General features: G+C 39.7%; 1 protein-coding gene across 9 annotated transcripts in view; it reads right to left on the bottom strand.

The window, feature by feature from the left end:
- Positions 1 to 18,555, bottom strand: part of syne2a (spectrin repeat containing, nuclear envelope 2a) — a 124,179-nt gene that overhangs the window by 24,739 nt on the left and 80,885 nt on the right. For 7 of the 9 annotated variants that reach the window (XM_017455909.3, XM_053675761.1, XM_053675755.1 and 4 more), the window contains 29 exons: positions 18,040 to 18,543; positions 17,521 to 17,598; positions 16,930 to 17,409; positions 16,680 to 16,795; positions 16,424 to 16,553; positions 15,912 to 16,034; positions 15,584 to 15,718; positions 15,306 to 15,497; positions 15,124 to 15,225; positions 14,797 to 14,997; positions 14,333 to 14,491; positions 13,527 to 13,658; positions 12,592 to 12,776; positions 12,192 to 12,315; positions 11,930 to 12,112; positions 10,726 to 10,872; positions 10,388 to 10,564; positions 10,145 to 10,300; positions 9,879 to 10,034; positions 8,857 to 9,027; positions 8,536 to 8,669; positions 5,774 to 5,978; positions 4,749 to 4,931; positions 4,517 to 4,630; positions 3,674 to 3,828; positions 3,043 to 3,190; positions 2,712 to 2,806; positions 1,346 to 1,571; positions 766 to 960 (listed from right to left, as the gene is read on the bottom strand). In XM_017455909.3, the coding sequence (XP_017311398.2) occupies positions 766 to 960; positions 1,346 to 1,571; positions 2,712 to 2,806; positions 3,043 to 3,190; positions 3,674 to 3,828; positions 4,517 to 4,630; positions 4,749 to 4,931; positions 5,774 to 5,978; positions 8,536 to 8,669; positions 8,857 to 9,027; positions 9,879 to 10,034; positions 10,145 to 10,300; positions 10,388 to 10,564; positions 10,726 to 10,872; positions 11,930 to 12,112; positions 12,192 to 12,315; positions 12,592 to 12,776; positions 13,527 to 13,658; positions 14,333 to 14,491; positions 14,797 to 14,997; positions 15,124 to 15,225; positions 15,306 to 15,497; positions 15,584 to 15,718; positions 15,912 to 16,034; positions 16,424 to 16,553; positions 16,680 to 16,795; positions 16,930 to 17,409; positions 17,521 to 17,598; positions 18,040 to 18,543 (5,106 nt within the window). The remainder of the gene's footprint in view (positions 1 to 765; positions 961 to 1,345; positions 1,572 to 2,711; positions 2,807 to 3,042; positions 3,191 to 3,673; positions 3,829 to 4,516; positions 4,631 to 4,748; positions 4,932 to 5,773; positions 5,979 to 8,535; positions 8,670 to 8,856; positions 9,028 to 9,878; positions 10,035 to 10,144; positions 10,301 to 10,387; positions 10,565 to 10,725; positions 10,873 to 11,929; positions 12,113 to 12,191; positions 12,316 to 12,591; positions 12,777 to 13,526; positions 13,659 to 14,332; positions 14,492 to 14,796; positions 14,998 to 15,123; positions 15,226 to 15,305; positions 15,498 to 15,583; positions 15,719 to 15,911; positions 16,035 to 16,423; positions 16,554 to 16,679; positions 16,796 to 16,929; positions 17,410 to 17,520; positions 17,599 to 18,039; positions 18,544 to 18,555) is intronic. The other 2 variants (XM_053675760.1, XM_053675759.1) reach the window with 2 other exon arrangements.

The following is an 18,555-nucleotide window of genomic DNA, read 5'->3' as shown; positions in this document are numbered from 1 at the left end:
TTTACATTTAATAAGTAAAATATGTATGCTCAACAAAAACTAATTAGATAAATCATGCCATAGTTTAGGTTAAACTCATTAAATAGAGTCTTAGTGATAATGACATCTGTACAATATAAACCATAATAGTTCAGAAAAATGTGTTAAATGCATAGAGAGATTATATCTAGCAAAATTGTGCAAATCTCACCCAACTAAAGGGTTTATATGCAGACATGTGATGATCGTAGATGAACATAGGTGCGTATAATTAAAATATGGGATTGCAAGTGGTCTTGCAAGTGGTTTCCATTTCTATCAGGCTCTTGAGTGAAACAGTGCAACATTATTAAAGGGATACTCTATCCTCTGCTTGCCACACAGTTGTAGAGAAATGCACTATGGAGTATGTAGGTCACTGACAGCTAAATAAACCTTCTACAAAAACCATTAGCTTGGCAGACTCATGCTTTTGGTGAACAAAGGATTCAGTGAGTCAGTGATGAATTTTGTGCATAGAGAGTTTAACCACTAATGAGGTAGATAAAAGCCCTGTCATGTTTTTTATATTTGGTGTACCTTAGAGATATCTTTATGCTTTGTGAATTCTGTCATGTTATATAAGAAGCTAAATTGCCTGAGCTTTGTTTGCTGCTGTAAAAAAAAAAAAAAAAAACCTGTGACTGCATAACAGTATATTAATTCTGTATTAATGCTCCAGGTTTAAACAATAACAATACAACCTTTACACTTAAGCCATTGTTCATCCATAGAATGCCTGCATACCTTAATGACAGTTTCCGAGAGAGCCTTCCTCTTCTCAACCAGACCGTTACTTTGCTCCCAGGCTTCCTGCAAAGCCCCAATTTCGGCCTTCAGCTCAGCTTGTGTCTGGACATCTGCAAGGGGTAAGATCTGTCTGTACACCTGCACAGTCTGGGTGTAGAGTTCCTCATGATCGCTCAGCTTCTCCTGAGCCTGCTGTGGGAAACAAAGTTGAAACTACTGCATAATTTGATTAATTTCCTAGGCATAGGGAACACAGGCAGCTGTCTGGTATACCATCTAGAAAGGGCACTTCAATTACATCTACATGCATTACATGCACCACTATTGCTCTCCTTCCCCGCTCCCACAGTAAGATGAGGAGCAATAAACTTGAGAAATAAATCAGCTGTGATGGTGTGAAACACATATTTCGGCTTAACATTTAGAGTTAACATGAAAACCCAGCCACATAGACCCTCATGACCTGTTGCAACACTTCCTGTAAAGATACTTTGCTATAGACCACTGAATTTAGATGCAAGATTAAGATGGAAAGAAAGATGTCTGACACACTACAAATGATCCTGTGCAGTCTTACCTCATAGTCCTGAATGGACTGTTGAAGCTGTTGAAAGCGGCAAGGTGCCAATCCAGCAGGTGACAGTAAAGGTTCTAAGTTCTTCAGAAGTCTCCAAAGTCTTTTCAGGCCTGTCCTATACAGTCTCCATTGTTCAGTTTGCTGCTCTAGGCACCTGCTACGCTGTTGAACCCTACTCAGTGTTCGCTGCCATCGCTCCTTCAACTGGGTCAACCTCTGATCTTTCCTGAACATCACAGAAACCAAGATGAATTCTTTAGGAAACAATGTTGGTCAAAGCTGCACACCTATTAAAGATGATTTATTTTGAAAATCCGATTTAGTGTCAAGCTTTAGTGTGGTTTCTTCAGTCTATTCACTGTGGAAAAACACTTTATTTCTAAATGATGTTCAAAATCAGAGACTACATCAAAAGAACATCCTGAACAGAACCTAAACTCTGTCTTCAAACTTCACCATATTAATCACATCAGACTTTTTTAGTGTTAAATAACAGCATGTTTTTAAATAAATTTTTAATGTATTATTTTCTTAGATCATATACAGTAGATTGTCTCACACACAATTCCATGTGAGTCAGTTGCTACTACAGAAATGATATTGCATTGGAACAAGTACATTAATATAAACCTATTGTATGAATTTCAGTCGTAAATACTACCAGAGCCATGGTGTTTAACTATAGTATAAACTCACTGATCTGGAGTTTCTTCTTGCTCTTAAAACTAAACAATTTGCTCCCCTTGTTCCTCATATTCATCATGAAAGCCAGCTGTTATCAGCTAATAGCTATTTATAATGAATATTAATGAACATTGTGAGTCTGCTTACAAATATTCATGAGTATAGAGCATAGATAATCTTAGCAAAAAAGGTTGTTAAATACATAGAAAAAGTTATTAAATACATAGACATATGACGAGCAAAGCTCACATGAAGGAAAAAAGTAAACATGGCTGACAACATGATACAGCACATTAAAAACACTTCTGGTTTTTTTTTTTTGGAACTGGATGAAACGTCTTTCTTCATTATGTGCTCGAGGAAATCATCATCACTTAAGGCCAAATGTCCACTGTGATAGTCACCCAGTTTTTAAGAAACGAACGGTTATGAAATTGCTGTTCAGAAGCCATCATGTAAACCCTATATTTTTATAATCAATAAATCTTTCACTTAATTTTAGCATTTTAATGAAGAAATGCTAAAATTTATTTTATCATGTGAGGTAAATTATCACATGATAAAGGTCCTGATAAAGGTCCTCACATGATCTGTTATCATGTGAGGTAAATTGCAATGGATGCAGGGTCTGAAGGAGTTCAATCAGTAAGTATAAAGTAGGTTGAGGGATTGTGCATCTCACCTGTCTTCTACCTGACTTTCATCCAAATGCCCCAATTCCTCACTGACCACAGCATCCAGGAGCTGCTGGCCAATCAGCACTTCCATCTTCAGCTTCTGCAGAAATACAATGACATAAATCTAAAATAAGGACCTATCTCCTAAAAGTTCATTGATTTTACCAATCAGCGATGATGACATAATTACATTCTTGAGTAGCCACATATTGCATCAAGGAGCAAGTCAAAAGTGGACACCGATTAAAACATTACTATTGCATCCTGACACTGCAGTGAGTGAGTGAGTGCGCATAAAGTGCCCAGAGGATAAATAGAGATAAACAGACATCTAACCTGGTGTACAGCAAGCTGTTCTCTCACAGAAAAATCATTTCCAGAAATGCCATTTGAGAGCTCGGATTCCAATTTCTCCAGTAGAAGCATCCAAGCTTGGTACTTCTGCTGGAAGGTCTGATCACACAACTGTGCACTATACATTTCCCTAACAAAAATACAACTGTCACACACTACATCACAGAAAGGGATACCACACATTCACAGTACTCTTATCACAGAATAAGAAGGTGCAAAAAACATCTAAGATTTACATTTATTCATTAGGCAAATGATTTCATAATCCTGAGTTGAGGTTACTGTGTATGTAGAGTTCCTCATGTTCTTTCACTGAGGACCTCGGTTTCCTCCCACCTTCCAAAAAACATGCTGGAAGGTTTACTCCCCTAGGTGTAAGTGAGTGTTTGTGGAAGTGTGTTTGTGTGCATGGTGCCCCATCCAGGGTGCATTCTCGGCTCATGCTCAATCTTCTACTGAAGAGGATTGAATTAAACCCAACAGTAACGGTCAGACAGTGCTATGATTTGAACATACAATCTACCAACCACTACCAATACCCCCTAGATCCCAAAGGTAAATGAAGCAAAATCCATGAATATGTTTTAAAAGTGATGATCTTCGCAGCACACACCTGTGCCTGTTCATGGCCTGGGTGAAGACCTGTACCCAGTTCGTATTGAGGACCTGCAGCTGTTCAGCCTCAGAAGCAGTAAGTGATAATCTGAGGCTCCGCCGATTCAGAGCTCCGAGGGCAGGGGTCAGAGAACTCAACTCCAAAAGAGCCAGCTTACAGAGCACAAGGAGAGAAAGAAAAATGTAAATTCACAGAGTGGAAGGGATTAGGTGAGAATATCTGTATTTTCTAACATGTAATCTAATAATATGGTGCATTTGAAAATAATTCCTTTCTGGATCAAAAACAAGTCATTTTTGCCTCTGCAAGCTTTTTATAGAAAAATTTACAGACTCATTTTACAGGAAATTATCAATATATAGACACATTTTTAAATAGAATTACATTAAATTTAAATTACTTCTATGAAGAGGATTACAAGAAAATAAATATTAGGACGGAAATAATGTCACAATTGTCATAGGGTACTGGTCCACATTTAAATTCTAACATTTAATTGTTATGTAAGCTTGAAAAATCACAAAGGAATTACAAAAAAAGCATGTTTGTTAGACATTTTACATCATTTTACAGGTTCCTTTAATTAGCAATAAACAAACCAAAAACTTCATCATTAATAAACCCTCAGAAATGTTAACAACGAAAGTTCAAATGAAAGTTTATTTTGATGTCTTAACAAATTATTCGCATTATTATCCAATCATATTTAAACTGAATAAGCCTGCATTTAGTATGTATACTAATTTATGTGGACTTATAGTTACTTATTAATAAAAGATGTAAGAAAATTACAGCAAGTTCAAAAGTTGATAACTGTCCTGTAAGAGTTAACTGGTTCACCTTTAGGTGCTCAATGCTTGAAGTGGGGGAGGTCAACACACTTTCAGATCTTTTGAGACACTGCATTAATGATCCCAAATCAGTACTGAAACAGACACGATCTTCCAGCTCCTCCTACAGGACATGCATATGTAAACAAGTGCACTTATTAACGTTTTTCATTGGTTTGACAATTTCTAGGCAACGCAGATCAGTGTTTGTATTACTTTGGAATTGCAATTCAATCTGTTACCTGGAGTTGTTCCCGTGTTTTAACTAGTGCTTGGCTCAGATGCACAAGATCACATGAGAGAAGCCTGGCCTCTGATTGGATCATAGGGGTTGCTTGGGGCTCTAACTGTACCATGAGAAGCTTAGAAGCCTCTATTACGTTTCCAACATTGGCCCGCAATGCTTCCAGTTTGTCCTCAAACTCCTGGTAAAATGTAAAATAAATAAAGAAAGAAATTTGAACGCAAATAAATAAATAAATAAATAAATAAAAATAGGGCAGGGAGCAATAATTAAAATTTTCCCCACTTTCTTATCTCTGGAAATCTCTGACTGAAATCAAAACACATGTTGTAATGACTAGAAACATTACTTTCAGCAACACAACACTGTACCATTAATATGATGGTTCATTTACATACTAATGGTTGTGTCCATTTCATTTCAGAGACATTGTGTACACTGTGTGTAAATGTAATTATCCTCATTCCCATTTGGTTATTTTTAGCTAAGCAAGTAATGTTTTTCCCCTCTGAACTATTACAGAGTATCCTGTTTACCACCCCAGAGACCACTGCAATTAAGAAAGAAAGAAAAAATAAAAAAATAAAAAAATCAGGTATTAGTCAGTACACATCTTTACAGTCTCTCTTTTAGAGAGGCATAAGCCTGTTTTTGCAGTCCAAAACAACATTTAGTCTCCCTGTTCTTTGAAGAAGTGCTAGAGAACCTGGAGGTATATTTAGTCCTGCAAGCAACGCCATGGTCTAACTCAGAACTCAATGTTCCCCAGGTTCAAAAGCAGACTAATACACCGTATACCCAAAATCCATTACGTCCTTAAACCTCAAAGCTCTTTCAGTCTCACTCGCTCTTTATGCGATGCATATAATTCTAAATTTATCTATTAATATTCAGTGCGTAAATTACATGTTTTTTTTTTGTTTGTTTTTTTACTTTTAAACATCATGCCTACTGGTGTCTATAGAGCAGTAGGTGTTGTTTTCCCTCATGTGGTTGTGGTGTAGATGCTTCTGAATCACTCACGCTGATGTTGTTGATCCTGCTGTGAAGCAGCTCTCTGTCATACTCCTGTTTATTTGGAAGGCTCAGAAAAGCCTCACACTGCTCCCAGTAATGGGTCAAATGCTCAGAGCAGCCCTCATATAGCAGCCTGTATTCCTGCCAGAGACGCAGCTTCATTTGTGCCTTCTGCAGCTCCAAACTGACGTCACGAACCACAGCTGCCCACCTGATACACAAACATACAGTACCACAGGCTATTTCACTTTACATTAGGGATCCAACCAAATATGAATACATTATTGTAAAGATAATGCATTCTAGATGGACACAAATACAGAAGCAAGTAGGAGGTCCACTATATTTTAAAAAGAGAGAAAAAATGTCATGTGAGCAGGGGATTTTTACTTTTAGGCAGGCGTGAGCGAGATGTCAGATATGACCACAATATGGCTCAAATGATGTGTGGTGGCACAAATAATAACCCCACACACACCTCTTGAGTGATATGAGGTTGAGGAACAGTCAGAGCCAGATTTCACAGACCATGCTTGTAGTGCTGGCATTTCTAGGTATGGGTCCTTGGAGTTGCTTCAAATTCAACAAGCTACATCAAAACCACTTAAAACCATTAACAGGTGAAGTGAATAACACTGATTATCTCGTTACAGTAGCAACTGTCAAGGGGTGGGATACATTAGACCATGAACAGTCAGTTCTCAAAGTTGATGTGTTGGAAGCAGGAAAAATTGGCAAGCGTAAGGATCTGAGCGACTTTGACAAAGGCTAATTTGTGATGGCTAGACGACTGGGCCAGAGCATCTCCAAAAAGGTCTTGTGGGGTATTCCCGGTATGCATTGGTTAGTACCGACCAAAAGTGGTCCAAGGAAGGACAACCAGTGAACTGGTGACAGGATCATGGACACCCAAGGCTCATTGCATGTGGTGAGCGAAAACTATCCCATCTTGTCTGATCCCACAGAAGAGCTACTGTAGCACAAATCTAGGGTTGGTTTTTTAGCACAAATTGCTAAAAAATGTAATGGCTATGACAGAAAGGTGTCAGAACACAGTGCATTAGAGATTGCTGCATATGGGGCTGCATAGCTGCAGACTGGTCAAAGCGCCCCTGCTGACCCCGGTCCACTGCCAAAAGCACCTACAATAGGCACTTGAGCATGAGAATTCGACCAGGGAGCAATGGAAGAAGGTGGCGTAGTCTGATGAATCACGTTTTATTTTACATCATGTGAATGGTCAGATGTGTGCGTGTCTCTTACCTGGGATGAGAAGGCCCCAGGATGCACTATGGAAAGAAGGCAAACCAGCAGAGACAATGTGATGCTCTGGGTAATGTTCTGCTGGGAAGCACTGGGTCCTGGCAGTCATGTGGAATTTACTTTTAGATGTACTACCTACCGAAACATTGTTGTAGACCAAGTACTGTACACCCCTTCATGTTCCCTCCTCTTTCAGCAGGATAATAAAAATTGTTCAGGAATGGTCTGAGGAACATGACAAAGCATTGACTTGGCCTCCAAGTTCCCCAGATCTCAATCCAAAAGAGCATCTGTGGGATGTGCTGGACAAACAAGTCCAATCCGTGGAGGGCTCATCTCGCACCTTACAGGACTTAAAGGATCGCCTGTTTAACGTCTTGGTGTCAGATATCACAACACATCTTCAGAGGTCTTGTGGAGTCCATACCTCAACGAGTCAGAGCTGTTTTGGTAGTATATATACACAGTATATGCACTGTATTCTCTGAGATTTCTCCTGTTGTCCCTCAAAAGAACAACCGCAACAAAAAATAATATGGATTACAGAAAAAAATGACTATACAGATCACTGTTTAGAGGAGGAAAACATACAGTGCAAAAATACACTGATTTATACTTGTATTATAAAAGTGTAGAGTATTCATTAATAGTTTTAGAAACCTAATATGAACAGAGGTGCGCAATGTTCTCTATGTGAGTCAGCACTGACAGATTTACTGTTTCCAGGAACTAGCATCCCCCGTTGGTCGCATAAATTAACACGGCAAGAAACTCTCTGCAGAGTGAAAGTGAGCTGAGTGAACGAGGGGAAATGAAAGAACAGAAAAGCAACTTCAAACGAATAAATAACTTTTTCAAATATGCTTGATACACTACAACATCAGAGCAACAGAGATATATGGGACGTCCTTCAGTGTACATCACATAAAAACATTGCAGCTTTAGAGATTAAGGCTACACTCACAAACAATTTTTGATCCTTCAGAAAATGCACTGATATGCATTGCTCTTTTGTCGTGTTTGTTGGTAGAGATTAATTCTAGGTGGATTCATGATATTTGTCCACATAATGGCAAACTGAGGCTTGCCTTGAGCTGCTCTTGTAGATTTTTACTACTGGATTGTACAGACCTTAATATGTAAACCTTAAAATTCTTCCTTCATCTTCCTCACCATTTCACGATTAATGATTAAATTGCACGCCATAAGCGTCACCTACTGGCTGATGTATGGTCAAGTTCAACATTTAATTTTCTGAATGGACCAGAGAACAGGGTTTTTATGCAAAGGCATGCGTTGTTGTGCGCTGGCTGCCAACTATTCTCATTGAAATGGCAACAGGTTTATTTTTGACTGATTCCAAAAGGTCCTTATGGCATGTCATTCTATTGTAGAGTTTCATTATTGTCCATGGTTTTACTAAGTTAAATGACGTACGATAACTTCCAAAGCTATATAAAGTGGCCCAAGTGGAAGAGACCATGGTGTAGAATTAGCTTACTGACCGTGCTTTCCCTTTATCCAATTCATTAGACAGAAGTACAGCAGCAGCAGGGTGGATTTTGTCTTTCAGTTCTAAAAATAGACGGGCCAAGTTTGTCCAAGTCTGCTCTGATTGTTCTCCCTCCATCTGAAGCTCCTGTGGAGAAGAAACAGCTTCATACCACTACTATTTAGAGAGATATTTGGAGTTTCTCAAATATCACACCTTAAATAACAGCTCAAGTTTACTCCTAGATTTTTTTCACTCATACTTTTGTAAAATATATGGCAATTACATTTAGGTGATAAGGTTTAGTCACTCACCAAGTAAACTTTGTTCCTACCTGAAGCTGATCTACATGTTCTTTGCTCTGCTGGAGTGACAACATGGGGATCTTGCTGCACTCCAGCTTACAGGTCATGCTGACAGTGTGCAGGGCTGCATCCCTTAGTGCTGAATCCAACTGCACCCACTGCTCCTTCAGCCTGACCAGAACAGCCCGAACAGCACTCATCTACAGCAGGAGAGATCATTAGATATGATAGCAGTGGAATATCTAACTCCCACATGAAGATCATATCCCAACCTGTCAAATACAGTGGATATCCTGCAAAATGCCAAATTTTCTTTTGCAGAGTTCTCTATTTTCTCTTTCAAAGATGTCACGATCGACAACAAGCTGAGATAAGACACACAAGTTTAAAATGCTGGTGTAATGCTGAACAGTTCCCAACTTGGCAGGCTGTATGCCAACTTTTTCCAAGTCTTACACTCCTGTTTTTTGGAGTGATCCCATTTCAATATCTAAACTAAATACAAGACATTTTTTTGTCTATACAAATTACAACTCAGATATGCCCACTAAATGTGAATCACTGACACTGCACAGATAATCACACATAAATCATTATACAATGAACTGAATAAAGGTCTCACGCAAAAGGACACAAGAAAACACAATTTGTTCACACATCACAAAACACAATCAGTCAGCTGTCAATCTATAAATAAAGTTGCTAGTAAAATGTAAAAGTAGCATCTATAACTGAAATATAATTTTATGGCTCCTGATGTGTGCAACGGAAAAGCATTTGCCTTATTACTATGAGGTAACTGGATGGGAGGGATGGCATACTCTTTGTACCCTATCAATCACAGAGATACTAGCCAATCTTGGGTGTCTGTGAGCACATGTGTATGGAAGACAGCAGACAGCACTTTCCTTTGAGTGTGTTACTCTGTGCTGTGACACAGCATGAGCAGCAGTTCCAAAGGCTGTGATTGGCTGGCTTCATGTTTCTTGGCGGAAACATGTACTAGCTTTCACCCTCACTGTTCCATGTGTGGTGTCAGAAAATGACGCACCTGTTGCCGTAGAGTCTGGCACTGTTCACTGGTGCTCTCCACCTGCGAGGAGAATGTCTGATCTCCTGGGTGCTGTCCATCCTTCAGCCCTAACATGTTTAGAGTTCTCAACTGCAGCAGCTCAGTGGATTTTAGATTGAACTTTTCCTCCTCCTCCTGCAAACAAATGATTAAGTTCCTCTATGGTTCTGCATAATTGCACAATTTACTGATCAACTGTTGCTTTAAAAAGTAGTTTTCTCAATGCTCTTGATTAAAATGTAGACCTCAGAATCCTTTAAAGCTTGCTGTATCTGTGTCCAGCCAGCTGGCCTCTCATTCACTCTCATCTTCTTTTCCTGCACTGAGATCCAACTGCGGAGTTGCTGCAGACGTCCCTCTCTCTGTGCACAGTCCTGCTTTTTGTGCTCTATTTCTCGCATCTGGAGACAAGTATGGCATTGTGCTAAGAGCTTTTTAAACATAACCAATGAGAAGTACTGATTCCACTCTCAGGATGAAATCCCTACCTTGATGTCAATCTTTCTCTGTAGAAGGACCCAATCGAGATTGAGGGCACCCAATTGCTCAGCAAGGGTCAAACGCTGATTACGATTGGCTGCGTCATCCACAAAGCCTGTCTCTTCTACCGAGTGGTTGAGGAAGTCTATACACGGCTGCCGGCTTGTCATTTCTGCTTTACAGTCCTGAGGAATACCACCAATGGTTCTCATAGTGAAATTATGAGACTACACACTGCATTTAAACCATTACTGCTACTAAACTCATTGTTGCTGTTTACAAATAGGGTCTTGGAATAAATGGGACTGAATTAAAGAAAAGATAAATATTCGGAATAAAGTGATACCATCAGACGCTGTAGAAGCATGGAGAGTTCGGTAGAATTCTGGACTTGATACTCTCTGGAGCTCTCCTCTTCCAGTCTGCTCTTCATTTTCTCCAGCCAGGCAGACAGATAAGCCCTGACCTCACTCTGGCCTATACCAGTTAGCAGCTAACATGGAAGCAGAGCACGATTATAAAATACAGAAACATTAGACACAGAGTAGAATGATTCTGAACTGTACGCATACTTATCGAAATACATGTTGGTCATAAAAGCACTCAAAGTGGAATTCTATACAGTAAAAGACTTATGGGTAATAATTTATTTGAAGGGTACCCATATAGTGCCTTTATAACAGATTCATAAGCATTGTATGAATATTTTATAGTCTTATGGTTTGTATCAAAACATGTAAGATGATATTGGATGTTTTATGCAACTTTATCGTTACATGGAAAAGAAAACAACAAACATTAATTATCAGTATGAGTAGACCGATTGAGATGTGCTACTGGGACTTCATAATAATACAAATGGACTGAGCATTAAATTCCATGCTCCTACAAGACATAGATACCGTAATAAAGTATTGGTGAAAAATGTCTGCCATCTTACCTTTTGTAAGGTGTATTTAAAGACATACAATAGATATGGATATATAAATAAATAAAAAGAAATACTAAGTGTCAAAGGCACAGGAAAAGAGATGGCTTTTTTTTTTTTCGTTTGGATTTAAAGATGCCCAAATGTCTGAAATTTTCTTTCAGCTACTTCCAGCTTTGGGCTTCATAGAAGCAAAATGTAGCTTCATTATGCTTTGTCCAAACTGCTAGATGAACTGTCCCTAGTAATCTCAGAGGCCTGTTAGGTGTGTATTGTTTAGGTAGATCTGAGATGTATCATGGTATTAAGCATTGAGTGATTTATTGTGACATGCAGCAATGCATTAAAAAAAACAACAACAATCCAGTAGCTGACTGACAGCCAGTGGAGGGATCTTAATACCAGGGTAATATGTTTAGTTTTCAGTTTTACACATTCAGTGGTGTGTTCCTTTAGTACAGTTACCAACAAGTTGGTAATACAAGCAGGTAACAGTATGCCAGCTATCCTTAATTCTTTCAAAACTGTCTACACATTGGAAATCTAACCTACTTCCAGAATCTCCTTCCTATAACAGTAGACAGATATTTGCCTAGAAAACCAGGGTGTGAGTGAAGCCTACCTGCTGCAGTGTGTGCTGAACAGAAGGTGCAGCATTAGTGAGCTCTGTCCAGTCTTGCTCAAGCTGAAACAAATGTTGCCGTAGTTCAGGAGCCTCTGTGTCTGTCAGTTGCAGGACCTGCGTACCTGCTCTCACTGCAGTGGCCTTCTGTACAGACCTACTTTCCAGCTCCTTAAAGAAGTTCTACAGCATACAGCATATAGTTAAACCCAGTTAAGAAACCATCTGTTTTCACTTACACTGTACGTAGACTGATACTCACCATGATATTTGATAGAAGAAATTCTGAATCCAGTGGATTAGGATCACAGAGATTGTTCCACATGAGCACATTTGCAAGTGCAGAAGCCATCCACACTTCTAGTTCAGAAGAATTAGACCGAAACCTACAGAAAACATTTGTTCACAAACATTAGCATTAAGTAAACAAGGTCATATGTTTTATATAATGGTTCATAATGATACAGCTTCGTATTAAGCAGTACTTCTAAATGTGAGATCTGGAGACATTGCACATTGCTCAATTTTACTCTCTAACATAGTTTATTTAGGTATTAATCCAGCTGTGTTAGAGCAGAGACACCACAAGCAGTTTATGTGACCCCTAGGCAGGAGAATGAGAACCACAGAACCTAAAGCTGGTATTAGTCTAGTACCCACACCTGTCATAGCTGACTTGCATCTCCTTTGTGCGTTGGATCTCCTGTTCCAGCTGTCTGTGGAGAGCTAGCCAGTTAGTCTGAAGCTCTGAAATTGGACCAGTGTGGTTCACTCTCTCAGGAAACAAAACCAGGGCTTGCAGCAGCTCCAGCTGGGGCCTGTAGTCCTCAAGGAGCCTTTGCAGCCGCTGACAGTGAAAGGTGAGGAGATGAATAGAAAAAGAGAGTGAGAAAAAAAAAAAAAAAGGTCTTTTCATCACCTGCACTCAGCCCTGCCGCACCCCCCTCCCCCCCACCCCTCCCCCCTTGAGGACTGAGGAATGAGAATAAAGCTCAGCATAAATCTATTACTGATGTCCAATAGGCACTGCTCACCACTATGCATGAGTCAATTGGGCTGAGAAATGAGCTTCCGTAATTGTGGGGAACGAAATAATACAAGAGCATTCAAAGCGGCTGGGAGAACATAGAGTTCCACAGACATGGCAACAGCCTATCCAAGTAATTTGATTTGGAATAGAGTGTGCTGAAAAGGGTCCCATGCAAGCCACAGCCAATGAATCCATCACAAAGAGAAGGCCTTTCTCCCCCATCTCCTTCATGCCTCATGTACCAAAGCTGCTTGTGCTAGTTCATCTGAGGGCTTGCCAAATAACTCGTCTGAACAGGACAGACCTCCTCATGTCCTCCATATCATCAAGTCTAATGAGCTTGGCACAGACAAAGATTAACATCACCAGATAAAAACGCAATAATGAGAGGTAGGCAACCATGAAGGGAAAGCAGGGAAAGTATAACTAGGTAATCAAGTTGTCAGTGTCTGTTGAAAGTGGGATTTGTGTGAACAATCTACATTTACAGGACTTTGTCCAGATAGTAATTACAGAAATGGGATTTTGCCCATTCTTCTTTTGAAAATTTTAAGGAGTACATCTTACCTGGTAAGCCTGCAGTCGGTCTTGTAGGTGTGTTTCAGTTTCTGAGTTCAGGTCATTACTGGGCATTGCTGCCTCCAGCTCTTCAAGCTGCCTCCTCAGTTTCACTCTCATCTCTTCAAACCGAGCACATTCCTGCAAGGATGTTTATATCGAAATTACATTAATTACATAAAGTGAGATTCACCTGGTCTTACACTAGTGAAAAGTTGACAAGTTAGTCAGTTAAATATTGTTTAAAATTTAATGTTTTAAGCAACATTAATTAATTAATTCATTCATTAAGTCTATAAATTCCCACAAAAATCCCTGTATTTTCTCTGCAATTTGGTCATTTGTTAATTCGCACCAGCTAGCTCTCTCCTAAATTTTCCTCCTTTGGCTCCTGGCCTCAGGTGGTTGTGGCATCAACAAGATTCAAACTTGTGCTATTTTAATGATAAAGCAAATGCTTTTCTGTTGTGCCATTTAAGAGCCTAATACAGTTAATTACTGTTATGAACAACATGAGCATCTATGAGCAAATGGGGGCTGTGAATGCTAAACAATGCACATGTTGGGAAGGTTGTAGAAGAGGACCCAAAATAAAGAGGAGGGGGTTCTCCTCTGTGAAGTCCATAATATTTCCGACTTCTAGCTTAAATCCATGATATATGTTAATGTAATCCATGAATTATTTTAATTTAAACCTTACAGAAAAGCTGTCCAAAAAAGTGTACTTCATATTTATATCTGTTTAGAACGCATTATGTGTTCATTCTAAATAATGTATTCATATTTACAGGGTTACATCCCTACTCCATAGGTACCTCTAAGTTGTGCTGTATGTGAACTCCTTGTCCTAAAGCCTGAAGAACCATCTCTGACACCAACTGCTCAACTTCTTGATCTTGCAGTGGTCCTTCTGGTATCTGCTTGGATAAATGCTGGATCATCGCATGGTACCATCTCAACTCCTTGAAGTACCTCTGTCAGAACAATTATTAGACTTTAAATGTCAGATAAATTAAGTGATTGACTGATTTGAACCCAATGTGGACCATATATATAAACCTTAGGCAGTTGCTACACTGGGGTCTGGTGTGCAGCCTAGATAATGGTCTAATCTGAAAATATTTACAAGATACTATGAATTGTTTCAATATATTTTCTGCAAATTTACACAGGCTGTAACTTTCAAAGCATGGACTTTGAGTTTGACACCTGTGAGCTACACTGTAATAAGATTTCTAGGTTGATAGATGCTCATGCATGCGTGCATGAGTGTGTGTACCTTGTGTCCTCTGAGAAGGCTCTGGAGTTGGCTGCAGCTGTGCTGATGCATGACCTGGCTGTGTTGAAGTCGCTCGGAGCCCAGCTCCAACAGATCCCTCAGGCCCTGTAGATTAGCCTGATAGCAGCGGTGTAGTGCTGAAACCTCTTGTCCTGTCCTCTTGTCCTTTCGCATGGAACACCACACCTTACCCTGCACACCCTGAGAGCACAGCACAAGAGGACAGCTTATTCAGTAATATTATGATTACCTTGTGCTGTAAGAGAAGACAAGTGTCCACTACAGGATGTTTCCCTTACTGAAGTGGGAAGGAGATTGACAATGTACCTGTAGGCTGGACAGCTCTCGACTGAAGCTGGTTGATTTACTATGCTGCGCTCCTTTGGCCTCCAGTACAGATACTGGACTTTCAAGCAGCTGCTCTGCAATCTATATGAAACAGAATAGAAATTACTCATACTGAAGCATTTAGACTTCTAAAACACTGTAAGTGCTTGTCAGGGACAAACCTGAAGCTGTGGAGTATTCCCTAGCTGCCTACTCAGCAGCTCCATTTGTGATGACAAGGCTCTCTGAATGGAGGATATGCAGCTACTGACGCGCTCTAGACAGGAAGTTGCATCTGAGACCTCAGAGGCAGTGATTTCTGGGCCCATACTGCTTATCATACTGCTTAAAGAAGCCAGCTGTGTTGACAGACACTGAGAAGTAGAGTGGAGTCAAACCACAGTAATATGGTAATAACACTTTGAGTAGAATTGGGAGAACTGAGATGGTATCATGATACCTTATTATTGAGCAGATGAAGCTGGCTGGTTTCTCTATTCATCTCTGATGGAGACTGAAGTGTGTGTGTGATTCTGAAGAGTGAGTGACTCAGATCAGTCAAGGCCTCACACAGCTCAGACTGAACAATACCAGCCTGAATGGAATAATCAGAATTTTGCTACAGATGAACATAATCGCATATCTAATCCAAGAAATGCAATCAAGTGTGAGGTATGCAGTTGACTAAGACCCAACTAAGACCCAATCCAAATGATCGTATGTCCCCTTAATGAGGTATAATTTATGACATTGTTCTTAGCTCTACGATGGGACAGTCTCAAACTCACTGGAGTGGCCAGGGTGAGTCTCTTATGATTGATAATCTGAAGTCGCTTAGTATGCCCATTCATTTCCTGGGTGATAGAAGATCCAGCATCACTAACCACTTCATCCTCAGCTTTACTTTTCACCTGTAGAGAAACACACAAAATAATACCTTAGCTACAAAACAGCTTTTTTTTTTAGTTAGTAAAAACACACTTAAATTTCTGCTCATGCTGGTTTATGACATATTAGCCTGTTTGCCTAGTACAAATAAGTGAAAATAATACTTTTTATTTCTGTTTTCTACTATGGACCAATTCAGTTTAACACTGCATAATTTTTAGCAGACCTGATAAAAGCTTAAGTCTTTCATTTATTGAACAGGAAATGTAAACAAATGTTTGTAAACAGCACAGACAACATGGGGTCCACATCCCTCAAGTTGGTCCAATCAGGGTTGAATTGTGTTCTTACTACAACCTAACCAGTCTAGGGTTCCACACATTTAGAGTTTTTATATAGGACTGCCATTGACCTCTGATCTAGTTCTGTCCTGCTCAGTGTTTATTGAGTCAAGCAGAAGGTCTAGTCTCGGAAGAAGCTGGACCCAGGTCACTTCCATCTCCGCTGGCTGCTGAGGAACATACAGACTCCCACCAATGGATCTAAACACAGAGAACATGAATTGTTGTTTATGTGGTTTCACAGTGATATACCTTTCTTCAGCTTGTAGGAAAAATAGCCAAGCAACCATGTGACAGGTTTGGAAAGGGAATAGATTGGTGTCATACCCTGTTGGTTTCTGAGACTGTGTCTGGTTCTCCTGCTCCAGATCAGAGCTACTGCTCTGGCGAGCAATGTCCTCTATCAGATCTCTCTGCTCTTGTGGCTCCTTCTGCACCTCCTGCTGTAGAAAAAGCAGAAGAAATAGATGACTTATATGTTCGTAATTTCTGTAATTAAAGTATTCTACTATAAGCAATGCAGTACATGTTAATGTCTTGGTATATCAGAGATATTATATGTAATATATTAGTGTACCAGCACTGTATCCTCCGGAGGAGTAGTGTTTGTGTCCAATATTGGCACTGCAGCCAAGAAGGAGACAGCTCTCTGTTGGTCTTCACTGACTGTAGATTCTTTCTCTATAGGTTTGAATTTGGACTTTTCCAACATTTCCTGAAGGTCTGACTCCATGTCTACAATCTCCTTGTCTTTTCTAACTAGTCCAGGTGTGACAGTAGATGCCCCAGTCTGCTCTGGTTTTAGTGCTGGTTTGATGTCCTTCAGTGTTTCCTCAGTCTCTTTACCAGTTATTTGAGTTGGTATGTTAAGTTGCACAGCAGGATCAGTTGTCAGAGGTATTGATGCATCAAGATATTGTGGACAAACAGTAGCAGATACAGGACCAGCATCGTTAGCAACTGACTCACGTCTAGATGAAGTACCATTTTCAGGTTTAGTCTCAGTTTTCAAAGGTACAGACTCCACTGACTTTTCCATTTCTTTAGGAGGAGAGTCCTGTAAATTGGAAAACTGAATTTCAGATGTGAAAGCTTAGAGCACAAGGCTCTCTAAAAGATATGAATTATTATTCAATTAAAGCAATATAAAAAAGACGGTAACCTGTACCTTAGTGACAGATGCTTGGACCACAGTGGCAGCGGTGGTTTCAGCAGGAGCTTCATCCACTGGAGACTCATCTGAGTCCTGGTTTAAATGGAATAAAACAGTAATAGATTGTTAAAAACAGACTGGAAGGCTGAAGATAGAGCTCTTGAATAGTCTCCTGTGTCCAGGAGAGCTGCACAGCTGAATCTGACATCTCCAAGCAGTTTTATTTTTTTTTTCATAGAGCACATTACTGTTGTATGTGCAGTCTACAGTCAGATAATGAAGGAAAATGAAACACTAACAAAAATGTTACTCTGCTGCCACTTATTACAAAATAATATAGTAATTAAAACTGAGACTGAAGAATTTGCACTGACTTTGTCTTTTAATATGAGCAATTCAGTATGACTTTGTATCTTATTGTCACAGACTGGACCAAGAGTAATAATTTAGCAATAAACACACTCGATGTAGAAGATTTTAAATTAATAAGTCAGACAGTAAGAGCTGCAAGGTGGTTGTAATAAAATAGTTTACCAGTGCTTTGGCCTTCTGAGATACAGTGTCTGTGTCCAGTGTAGAGACTGTAGTCTCAATTGCCTTATGGTCCACACATATAATGTTTTCTTCCTCAGTAGGTTTGGATCTGGACTCTTCGACTTGCTCAGTTAATATTTCGTGAATGCCGGACTCAGTCCTCATGTCCACAACACTGTCGTTTTTACAAACCTGTCCATGCTTTACAGCAGATGTCCCTATCTGCTCTGGTTGTAGTTCATTTTTATGTGTCACTCCTTCTGGCATCTCTGTTGTTTCTGTGTAGTTAATGTCCTCAGTTTCTTTGGTTGGTATTTTAAGTTGCACAGCAGGATCAACTGTTAGTGGTAATAACATCTCTGGAGTTATCACAGGTACATGAGTTGTATCATCATCAGCTGACCTGCTGTTTGTTGTATTTGAAATAGTTTGACGCTGTGTAAGTAAAGTAACACTTTCTAGTTTGGTCTCCACTGGCCTTTCTGTTGCTCCAAGTAAAGATTCCTGTAGATTGAA

This window comes from Ictalurus punctatus, chromosome 25 (assembly GCF_001660625.3).
Source record: "Ictalurus punctatus breed USDA103 chromosome 25, Coco_2.0, whole genome shotgun sequence".
NCBI lineage: Eukaryota > Metazoa > Chordata > Actinopteri > Siluriformes > Ictaluridae > Ictalurus > Ictalurus punctatus.
The sequence above is the reverse complement of the archived record's forward strand: the minus strand, read 5'-3'. Positions and strand labels throughout refer to the sequence as shown.